At 34.2% G+C, this 12,772-nt stretch overlaps 1 protein-coding gene across 1 annotated transcript in view; it reads left to right on the forward strand.

Moving 5' to 3' along the window:
- Positions 1 to 232: 232 nt before the first annotated feature.
- LOC149771140 (transient receptor potential cation channel subfamily M member 2-like) overlaps positions 233 to 12,772 on the forward strand; it is a 53,375-nt gene continuing 40,835 nt past the window's right edge. The window contains exons 1-3 of the mRNA XM_089948815.1: positions 233 to 374; positions 9,811 to 9,959; positions 10,966 to 11,167. Coding sequence (XP_089804941.1) covers positions 233 to 374; positions 9,811 to 9,959; positions 10,966 to 11,167 — 493 coding nt within the window. The remainder of the gene's footprint in view (positions 375 to 9,810; positions 9,960 to 10,965; positions 11,168 to 12,772) is intronic.

The raw sequence follows: 12,772 nt of genomic DNA on the forward strand, positions 1-12,772 counted from the left end.
ATTATGATAATTAATTAATTAAAACAATAGCTATTTGCATAACTTTTGATTGATAATCTTTTTTTCCAGGTAGATTGCTCAGTCAATTACATTCTGACCTATTAGAGGTTCATGGTTTAGCAGGTGGTCAGATTACAGTTAGTTAAACACATAAACAAAAAAATCACCAGATAATGTATCCTTTTCAATTTTTCAGTTTATTCGTGTTGACAAACAAACTGATATGTCCAAGATGTTGGAATTGTTGGAAAGATGGGGAATGGAACAGCCCAATTTGCTCATTTCTGTGACTGGTGATGCACAAGACTTTGTCAAGAACCCTAACCTAAAAGATGCATTCCAAGGAGGACTTATGAAAGCAGTGCATAGCATAGGTTGGAATTATACATTTATGAATGCAAATATCAAATTATTCTTTTCTGTCATATGTCTGATCCTAATGGACTGGATTAATGTAGCATAATTTGTATTGACACATTTTTCTCATTGTCACTTTGTTCTGTTCATTGTCTCAGTCAAAAGTCACAGGTGAGAACATTAGAATCTACCATTCGTATTTGATTGGGGCTGTGGTAAATCAATACAGGAAGATATCAGTTTAGAGGTTACATTTATGGTTTTTATAAGGGTCCTTAAAAATGAAGAAAAGTAAATTACATCTGTGACTCGTATTTTCTTTTAATAAATAATAATGAAGCGTAATAAAGTCCTGCAATAAAATGTCAGATTTTAGAATTAAGTCATAAAATATTTTCTATAGTGTCAGATTTTATCGTCAAATTATATGATAATATTTAGATATCCTCTCATTGCATAACTCAAACAATGAATTTTGGATAGCGCTACATTTATTATTATGGTTCTTCTCAACAGATGTTACATATGTTTGAGCGAATGATAAGGTGAAGTTGTCAGCATTTACAACTTTGTCATTGAAGTGTGTGTGTGTGTGTGTGTTATTTGGATTTTTAACGTAGCTTTTAAAAATTTTTCAGTAATATTGCTACGATGTCTGCAGTGTAACAGTTTATAGTGATGTTTAGCACTGGGGCATCATGCCGCAGAGATGTGGCATGATGTCCCACTCAGTCACATTATCCTGATACCTGGCCGACCAGACTTACGCTAACCTCTTGTCTTCCATGCTGAGCGCCAAGCGGTCATTGAAGAGAATGTTGACAGACCTGTATACTACTTTCATGTAACGTATAATGTAATTGTGGAACTGTACATTATCAAAGCACACAAATAGCCAAAATGTCTGCCTCCATTAGCTCGAATTAGTTGAAAGTACTCTATCTTTAGCAGCTGTTAAACTTGTTTGCTGGAATAGTGAATACCAGCTTCAGAATGACTGAATTACAAAATATATATACAAGAGGTAACTAAACTTGTCAGGTTCTTTTATTGTTTACCTTTGAAGTCCAGGAAGTGAAAATGACTAAAATAACTAGCAATTTTTTACAATTTCAAATCTGAAGTAATGCCAAGCTGTATACTTTATCACCCAATTTATACCCATCAATCATATATCAATATAAAGGCAATTGAAAGTTATTTAAACAATTAAAAGTCATTTTAAAAACGTATAAGGTATATAAGGTCTATTTTTTATTAACCAGGAAAACCAGGATTGAAAACCTGGGAAATTATTTTTCTCTCAGAATCTAACCTTGTGAAATACGAAAATGTGATGTCCAGATAAATTGTGTTATTCAGTTAGGATGAGCTTTGCACTTGACTATTTAAGATCATATTATCGAATTTGAGTAGCCAATGGTTTTGCCTTTAAGTATGATACATTTTGGATATCATTGGATTTTGCCCTTAAGTCATTATAAGAATAGTTATCGTCCAATTTTATAGTGAAATGGTATACAGTTGTCCCCTTTATGAACAGCTACCCAGTCACCCACTCTTTGCGGTTAGAATCCCTTAGCCAACATATAATTTGTTGTTTTTTTTTTTTTTTTTTGGGGGGGAGCATCACCAGACAGATGCCCCCACCACTTATCCACAAAATAAAGAAAATGTGTTTATGTTGTTGTTGTTTCCACCAGGTATGTTCTTTCTTTATTTCTGTAAAATAATTTTGATTAAAACAAATAAAATAATTAAAAGACATTTTTGATGGGATATTTATGTCCTAGTGTTGTCTATGGGGTTGTTCATCCGAGTTCGGTTTCTATCACCTTATTCGAAATCCCTCCCTTGAGTTCTTAGTTGACCTGGGCTATAGGTCTCCTACGTGTGCTATATAATTTTCGTGTAGGGAAAGCATCATTTTTTCAATTCATACCAGTTGTCTTAATAGCAGCATTTGAACCTGTCTCTATGGATTTCGTACGTACAATCCTGATGAAGAGTGCACCAAAGTCATGTGAACTTGATCCAATTCTAACATCATTGCTGCTTGAGTGCTTAGATCCAGTATTGCCTTCACTAACTGATGTTATTAATACCTCTCTCTCATCTGGGGAATTCTCATCATTTTTCAACTTTGCCATTGTAAAGCCTCTCCTGAAGAAACCAACACTAGACCATAACGATTTAAAGAGCTACCGCCCAGTTTCTAATCTCCAATTCATTTAAAAAATCTTAGAAAAGTTGTTCTATCCCAGCTTGTATCTCATCTAAATTCAAACAGTCTTTTCAGCAATGTACAATCTGCATATCGCAATTGCCACAGTGCTGAAACTATTCTTCTAAAAGTAGTTAATGACATTCTCTCTGCATTGGATAGCGGAAAGATTACAGTCCTCACCCTCCTTGATTTGTCTGCAGCATTTGACACAATAGATCATGATATATTACTTCACCGTCTCCAGCATGTATTTGGCATTCATGATACAGCCTTACTGTGGTTCAAGTCCTACTTGGTCAACAGGACACAAATTGTATATGCAAATGGAATACACTCCCGCCCAGTTGATCTATGTTGTGGTGTTCCAGAGGGGTCTGTTCTTGGGTCTGTTCTCTTCATTCTGTACACTCAGTAGCTCTCAAGTGTCATAGATCATTATCCAGTGTCTCATCAATTGTACGCTGATGACACCCAAATATACAAATTTAGACACCCAACTGAGTTGATGCTACCATCAAAGGTGTAGAGAGGTGCATTTCTGATGTGAAATCATGGATGACTTGTAACAAGCTGCAGATGAATGATGATAAAACTGAGGCCATTCTGATCACATCACAAAGACTTTATCATTCACATCCTTTACCTAAAAAAACAAATATCAGCAACGCCAACATGAAAGTCACACAATCAGTATGAAACCTAGGTGTTACTCTGGACAGTACTCTCACATTGCACCAACATGTCATGAACATATGCAAGGCTGCGTATCTTGAGCTGAGACGCATCAGCTCCATTCGCAAATATCTTTCAGTTGATGTCACTAAAACACTTGTGTGTTCATTAGTAATTTCAAGACTGGAATATTGTAACTCAATTCTGTCTGGTTCATCTCAATATCTGCTCCAGAAACTTCAGAAAGTTAAAAACACAGCTGTTCGGTTCATAGTTAGTGTACCACGATCAGACCACACCTCTCCGCTGCTCTATACCCTATACTGGCTATCCATTCGATCCAGAATCAAACACAAAATTTGTTCTCTGTGCTACATTTCACTGTCGGACTCTAGTCCAACATACCTATCTGACCTCAATCATGTGTACCCACCAGCAAGATACTTACGCTCCTCTTCTGACAATCGTATGCTCATTATTCCAAGTATGAAAACAAAGTCATATGGACAGCGTTCTTTTGCATACCAGGGCCCAGCAACGTGGATGAATTGCCCACTGAACTTAGACACAAGGACACAGTGATCACATTCAAGAGGGCTCTCAAAACTTACTTATTTCGACAGCAAGAACAAACTTAAAGACCTAATAATGTTTCCTACCTGAAATATTCTCGGCATATTTTTTTTTAAAAATTTTTTATGTTTTTCTAATTTCATGTTGTTTGTTTTTGTAATAAAATTGTTATGTTTCTTATCTTATAGGTGTTGTCTAAAGTTGTAAAGCGCTTAGAGCTTCTAAAGATTAGGCACCATACAAAGTCCTCATTATTATTATTATTATTATTATTATTATTATTATTATTATTATTATTATTATTTGGCTATCACAGATCCATTTGATAATTTTGATAAAATGTAGATATTTCAAATTTTAATTCATATTTTTGAATTGCGGTGAGTGAACGGTGTACTACAGGTTTGTCATTAAAAAAAAATAAACCTACTGTTTTATATGCGTGTTTGTATATGTCGTTCCTCGCATTATTTAAATTCTAGAGTGAGATCGGCTGTGCTCGAGTCGGGTCCACACTTTCTTTATTTAATTGTATTTCTCCCGACTCTGAGTTTGGCCGCCTCTTTATTATTTAACCTATTAACCAAAAGATCCAAAAAGGTTTAAAGAAATTTCCATAGAAAGGAAAAGAACTATACAGTAAGGGAGCTGTATAGTTAGATAGGAAAAGTATAGAAGATTATTAGTTGCCAACTAGCCTATTCCCCTGTTTTTCTGTATGGTCTGCCAGTTTTCTACGTGGGGTGTTTTTCCCAGACTATTTCAAGGGCCTGTTCACTTCGCGTAGCGCCATGTGACATATTCCCATAACGTCATTGCCTCGTACTTTCCCACCATATAGATTCTATGTCCCATCCATTGGTTTCTTTTTCTTAACCCTAATAAAACTTAAGTACATTTTAATTTATTACCGGGTTAAAGGATGGGCTGAGGGCTCCAGCCCGCATACTGACGGTGGCACACCCCTAATGGGTAGCAAACCGAAGCTGTCCTCCCTTCCTCCCCCTCATTCCTTTATATATATATCAGTAATTTTAAAATTTGAGATATTACCGATAGGATTTAAATTGGCTTTTAATTTGATCATTTTGATGCTTAAAGAGAGTGACAATACATGTCTGAGTTGAGGGATGAGGTGGGGGCTCTGGCCCGCACACTGGCATTAGCGGATCCCTAATGGATAGCAAACCAAAGCTCCCCCTCCACCCACCCCTCATGGTGTCTCACACCCCCTCCATACAAGTTATACATATATTTATTAAGCTTACTTGTTTATTTGTATTATTTGCCCGAATGCCATCGTGATCTCAATTATGTATTCAATGACCTTAAAAATTGTGCTTTTGTCACAATCTCTATCTAGGAAGAGTATCTTATTCTTCCGGTACCGGTGTCTTTTGCAGATGTCTATAATTAATTGTATTCTTTGGTCTTTTCTTTTTCGTATTGTGTGATTACATGCTTTTTTGGCTTTTAGTAAAGTAAGCTCTTTTGTACAAAGGTCAATTTGGTACTGATTTTATCATATGTCTCCTTCATGCAACATCCCTAGTTAGCCATGCATTGTGAAAGTATTTAAAAATTAGGCTTTGTACTTTTAGTGATTTGATTAATGGGACCAGTGCCCCCACACTCTTGGCCAATTATCCCCTCAGTTTTCTTGTTCTATTTTACATCTAATATTTTTAGTGATTTCCTCCCTTATCCAGTTATATGTTTCCTCTTTCTTTTTATTCCACAAATCCTTTTTTTCTCTAAATTTAATTATCCATTTAGGATGTGCTTTGCACTTGACTATTTAAGGTCACATTATAGAAATTGAGTAGACAATGATTTTGTATTTAAGTATGATACATTTTGGATATCATTGGAGTTTGTCCTTGACTCATTATAAGTACAGTTATCCTCAAATTTTATAGTGAAATGGTATACAGTTGTCCTCCTCAAAAACAGCTCCCCAGTCAACCACTCTTTGCGGCCAGAATCCCTTGGCCAACTTATTAATGCACACATGTAAAACTTTGCCCCTCACAAGCGGCCACATTTTATAATTAACATGTGTCCATAACCAATATTTAATTACGGTAAGGTAAATAATCCAATTATCTTTCTTTTCTGGTTTTGGATGTCAGGGTTTTGTTACTGAAATAAGTGTTGGCTAAAGTACATGTACTACTAAGGTTATTTTTATATAATTAGTGCAGACTTTTGCAGGAAATGGGGTCAGCAATGTTTTGATAGAACTGTGGCCTTCACGCAACTTTTTTTTTTCGTTGTTTAATTGCCGATCATGACCAGATGTAAGCTACGTTAAAAATACTAATCACACACACACACACACACACACACATACACATGACAGGACGTACTTTAAAGATCGTAACATGGTCAGATAGAAATGAGGTTAGTACTGTTTTGATAGAGCTTTGGGCTTCACACAGTGGATTTTTTATATAATAAAATTGACGATTACGACTGACGTAAATGTCAAAATCATAACATGCACAGATCGGCTGAAAATAGATTTTGTGAATTAACACACACACACACACACACACACACACACACACACATAGATAAACAATTAACCTTGAACAAAAGATGGTGCCAGACAAAGACCAATAAATCACGTGACAGTACATGTATCACTTCCTTTACCACAAGGGTTTTCGTTTACGAAAGTTTCATCTGCAAACTTAAATTGCAGTACTGTACAATTAGCAACATAGGAATAAATCATTACAAAACTTTAAAATGTCATCATGTAAATGAAGAAATAATACTTTAGAAGGAAAAGTAAAAGTTATTCGACTTGATGACAATGGTGGAGAATTCACTTGCCGATATATTTTATGTTGGCGAGATTCAAATAAACAAGCTCATAACAGATAATAGAATATTCTGTAGCAGTGGAATGGTGGAGTAAATGAAAAGGGAATTATTTTAAATACGAAACAACGTATGTACCATATTTAAATAACGTTTTTGAATGGTTTTGTTATGCGCATGCCAACTCACGTTCCACGCCTAATAATACGAACTATTAATTTATATTACCTTGAAATACATGCATTTAAGACAAGAAGAATAATTTAATAATTGATGCTATTTTTAAACGAAGATATTAACTGATTTAAGTTATATATAGCTTTTCTGCTATATACACACACATCTCACAAATATAGTCCGTTCTGGAAAGGTCGCCGACTCTATAAAGCCATTTTCCCAGTACAGAAGGAATGGTCGTATAAAAGTGGGACCACTGTAATACATTTCAGAATTCTTTTAATGATATCTATAAAATAAATAAGTTTTTTTATGTCTTTGGATTTTATTGCGAATTCCTAATAAATTTCAGCTTATTTATATTTTTCATCATAATTGATCAGAAATAGAATAGTTAATACAAAATGTATTAGTCAGCAAACCTGGATGTGGAACAGATAGTGGATCCCATGTATTTTAAATGGGCTTCCAAGCATGATTTAAAAATATTGTTTGTGATGTTTTCATTGCATAAAAATAAATATAGTTCAAAGAAAAAGAAAAATTTATCGTTTGACCCTCCCATTTTCTCCACCCATCTACCATCCCCTTCCTCTCCCCCAATAACAAATTGAAAAATAAAACAAAAATAAATGATACAAATAAAAATCTAAAAATAACATAAATAAAAAGGTAAAAAATATCACCGTGCAAAATAAAATTCCACATCTCCAATAAATTCTTTCCTGCAGGAGGATAAAAGGTGTTTAAGGAAGAAAGTTATCTCCCCTTACCCTCATTCAAAGATTTTGAGAGCCCCTCCCTCTCTTACCAACTCAACTTCCCTGAAGAAGCTAACTGGCAAAATTGAATATAATTATCTTTACCAAACTTGTATTAAACTTTGTGATATTTTCAAAGGAAATTATTTTCTAATCAGAAGAACAAAGTCGTATTATTTTGTTTAAACAGATGTTTTCTGAGAAATGGTAACTCTTTTGGAACAAAGTGCCATGTTTATAGTTTATGTAAAGTTTTGTTGAATATTAAGTACTTTATTTAGTTGAATTTTCTTCAATTTGATAGGAACAATAACTCTTGGAAAAGGGACAGTTATTTTTATTTTATGTTTGGTTATTGTGTTATTAAATTTTAATAATTTTAGCTTCATTTTAATTGTTTTGTTCTTTAAAACTTATTTTTATCATTAATGTGCTAGAAATTTACAAAAAATTGTTTCAATTTTCCAACTGACAGATTTTACAGTTGTCAAAAATGACTTACGTTTTCACATGGGAAAATCCATGGTATTTTTATTTTTACCATTGAATGATTGTAAAGATTCTTAATTAAAGAGGTTTCTTTTAGCATGGTCTTACTTCAGATATGTATCTATAAAAACAACTGCTATCTGCATTAATGATTTTCACTTTCTGGATTAAAAGGTATATATAAAAAAGGATAAAACCTTTTCTATCATTTTTTGAATATTTTGTAATCCATTCCTTGCAAATTCAGCAGCTGGTATTACCTAATGTGGCAAAGTTATTTCTCTCTATTTTAATAACTGCTAAATTTTGTGTACTTTGGACCAATTCAGGCTGATTTATTAATTCTTCTGTACAACCATTTAATCAGATATATGTTTAGATCAAGAACTAGAACATGCAAAGTAATATCAGCCACAGTACACGAAAGCAGCATAGGTGTATGCCAACATTCTCTCCAATGAGCATGCTGCAAATGCAAAAACTTCATTTTACACCCATCACATGATATCTGCAAATGTAATGATAAGAACAAGGTCTTTTTCTTATGCACAGACTGTTTTAAGATGGAAAAATAAAGTTAACGGTGAGTGAAGTGTTAAAGAAACCCTATCTTTAGTAGATTAAGCTGGCTAATGTACATCATAAGGTGACACATTGGTAATGCAGGTAACAACAATATCAAGTTATATCTGTGCAGTATACAATGTGTAAGATACTACCCTCTATACCGTATAAAATTTGAAACAAAAATATAGCAGACAACCTACCCTGAAAATTTGTCTATCATAAGGTAATGTGACTAGACTATAGTTTTTTATTATTTATTTTTAATTATATCCCACACATTCCATAATAATGCAATTTTAATAGAAATGTCTTGCAATAATTTTGTAAAATTCATAAATTAGTAGCATTTAGAATGACAGTGATTTGACTACATTTCACATCATAATTAAAATATTCAAATTACAGTATTTTGTTTACAAAAATCAATGATGAATATAAAAACAAATGGAAATTTATAAAATAATAACAGAAGGTCTTATTGCAAGGTTCACAGCTTTGATGCACATACTCCCATGGGTTAAAATAGTGCTGTCCAACCTTTTTGACACCATGGGCCAAAGAAAAATGTTTTTCTTGAAGCCGATGGCCGCAGCAGAAAACTGAAAAGCAGTGACTATATAGCTGCTCCAGCTCTGGTGGGCCATTTAAAATTAGCTAGAGGGCTGCGGGTTGGGCAGCACTGGGTTAACTGTGTTAAAAGAAGGCACATCTATACTGTATACATCATGCAAGATACATACAGCTTTAATGATGGCAGCTAAAATAAACGGGCATAAAACTTGTATTTACTAAGTTGCCTAAATCAAAAATAGATCATTATCGAAGCATTAATTAGTATAAAACTTTAAAAATTGCTGCATCATTTTATATCATAACATAAGTTTTTCTTTGCTAGTCGTGCCTTTATTCAGTTCAGTCCTGCTCAAGGAAATAATCTTTATAGGTTCCTGCTTGCAGAATATTCTGTTTAGATAATTTAATCCCTACATCCAACCTGATGGATAAGGTAAAAGGAACTTATCATGCCTATATGATGTGCTACATTGTCAGTAGTTAATTATAATTAATTTATCAATTTTGTATTGAATTCTACTTCAATCCAGTGGTTTTGTTTTTGATGTACATGGCAAATAAAATCCTCAGCTATTTTTGTCACAGGTGCCTGGATTATAACGGGAGGAACTCATACTGATGTGATAAAATATGTTGGTGAGGCAATAAGAAGTGATTCAAATTCGAAATCTGTTGTTGCCATTGGTATAGCTCCATGGGGAGTCATTCATAACAGAGAGGACCTGGAGTGCAAGGTACAGTGATTTCAAGTGGTGTGTGGTATATTCGTGTAATTTTTAGAATGACTCTTGAATATGTCCATTACTGTTTTAGTTGCATGCAGATATTTTTAACTGTGCAAATTACCCAAATTAAATTAGAGTTCTTGAACCTTAGTGCCAGTGGCACTATATTTCCAGGATTGTACTAATTTACATATTTACTGGTCTCCATAATCGAACTGACATTTTCTTCTTAGAATATATCAAAATTATTTGTGAAACAGACAGGCCTGAAGTCTCCACACTAGCTCTTCATGCATGTACTGTTTGCATGCAACATAGCAGCATTAGGCAATGGAAGATGTACGTTTTGTTCATTTAAAAACTTAAAATATTACTCAGTTTGAATAATGGTCTTGCATGTCTTGCCAGACTGCAGAAACAGTTATGAAATAGAGGACAATATACCAGTTTAGATAAATAAATCCATCCTCCATCTGCGAATAGTTGCTGTCAGGCTCATATTAGATTGAATGATTTCTAGTCCAGGGCATCTATCATCAGTTTGTACAACACTATATAGGATGCCAGTCAAAACAGGTTAAGACACGCACATATATTCACCATCACACACATGCACAAAATATGTTATCCATTTTTAATAGATAACTGAAAGGATCAAGCAATGTTAACTGGCTAGCTCAGTGCATTATATTACTGACATTGCTTTACCTTAAGCTGAGGAAATCTCAACCTTAAATCTATCATTCTAATCAATATGTAATATTGCATTAGAAAAATACTGTGATATTATTTTCTTGTGGTGTATAAATTTTAATTGGATTTTCATGCTTGCCTTTAGTTTTAACGACTCATTGAAAATGATTTTTCTGTGAAAACCATATTAAGCCCACCCTCTGTTTCTCAATTTATTCTGATCTTAACAGTGAAAGAAGTATTGTAAATGACAATGTAAATATTAAAGTCTTACATCTGTCAAGGTAAAATTGTTTAGAACTTGTGATCCTTTTTTATATAGGAGTTATTTGAGCCAGCGTTGTTTGAGCCAGCGAGATATCATATGAAAGGGAACCCACATTCAGATGAGAGGTTCCTGGACCCAAATCACAGCCACTTTATCTTAGTGGATGATGGCACCCAGCACAAGTTTGAAACTGAGATCCCTTTCAGGGCTGAGCTGGAGAAGAAAATATCTCAAATGAAAACAGACAAAGGAGATGGTAATGCAATATTTCATATTTTCAAGCATGTCTGGATGTAAAGGATGTTGACCCAGATGTGCCACCAAATAAAATACTGGCAGATCAAGGCCATTGATATGAATAATAAGCCTACTTATTGCATGCTATTAAAATCTTAAAACTCTTGAGTTTTAACTTAAGGTTTTGTTTCAACCAGTCAGAAATGATGCTATTTTAGAAAGGTCATTTTGCATTGGCTGATAATGGAAATTCAATGTCAAAATCAAGTTCATGTTTTCTATATCCAGGCATGATCTAACAGTATATGGTACTTTGCTGGTTTAAAAAAATGAGTTAGGAATGTTAGATTTTCCAGTCTAGAAAGTTGCAAAGGGTTCATCTTATTCTACAAATGGGGAAGAAATACTTTCTCCATATAAATATATAAAATTCAGAACAATTTGTTCAATTTCTTCTTGTGTTCTTTTTGGTCAGGATGATAAAGGGGGAATACCAGCTTTCCAGTATATACATTAAGTCTTAAATACAGAAATATTATTTCAATCATCAAGTTTTTCTCCATTATTTGAAACCTTTGTTTAACAATGTTTCCTATATTATACAATGACCCAGTCTGTTTGTCGACATTACAATGTGGGCAGTATTAATAGCTGAAATTGTTTGTTTCATTTTTATGTCCAAACATATAGAATGTGTCTGCTTATGAGAAATGATGTATTTCAAATTCCTGGTTTCAAAATTTAGGGATTAGGAAATTTAATCATCATCATTCCCACCGGAACTGAGGGCCTTTCAGTAACTATCCATTTGTCGCAATCTTGGGCTATATGTTTTGGCTCTTTTCAGGACATGTGGATGGTTTAAATTAGGTATCTTGTGTTTTTCAACAAATAATGGCTGGTGATCTACTGCTACGTTTGCTTAAAATATTCCAATCCAGGGCATGGCAAGTGATGTCAGACTGGTCTCTCCATAGGGTGTGCCCACTCTATCTCCCTTAGTGTTCCTTAATGGTGGATATGAGGTTTTGTTGTGTCCTTAGCTATAACTGGGGCTTATGTTTGGCCATTTGAGACATATGATCAGATGGAGACAGAATCGACAAAGACCTTTTGCTTATCTTTTAAGTTCTTGTTGTGTCTCCATGTCTCTGTCCCATAAAGCAGCACTAACATTAGAGGAGAACAGTCCAAGCTTTGTTTTTATTGTTCTTGTTATCATTCCTCCAGACTGGCATGATAGTGGTAAAGGCACGGTATGCTATGTCAATCCTGGCCTGGATATCCTCGTCTTTTCTTCCTGATTTGTTCACGATGATGCAAAGGTATGTGAACTGTCGACATTCTCAGTGGTTTGTCCCTGTTAGAGAATAGGTGCATCTTAGATTGCTTTGATTCACAGAAACTTGTTTTGCATGGCATGTAGTTTGGATGATGGTATATAGTCTTTAAATGCTGGAGAGAGTGATAACAGTTTAGTATCATCTGCAAAAGTTCCAGATCTTCAAGTTTTTGGGTCAGGGTCAAATGCATGCCTAAGTCTGCCTAGTTCAGTGCAATCTTCATTACACAGTTTATCACTAGTGAGAAAATCATTGGTGAAAGCAAGTATTCTTTCTTGACA

Source organism: Sinohyriopsis cumingii, unplaced genomic scaffold (assembly GCF_028554795.1).
Source record: "Sinohyriopsis cumingii isolate HCF-2022 unplaced genomic scaffold, ASM2855479v2 utg002106l, whole genome shotgun sequence".
Taxonomy (NCBI): Eukaryota; Metazoa; Mollusca; class Bivalvia; order Unionida; family Unionidae; genus Sinohyriopsis; species Sinohyriopsis cumingii.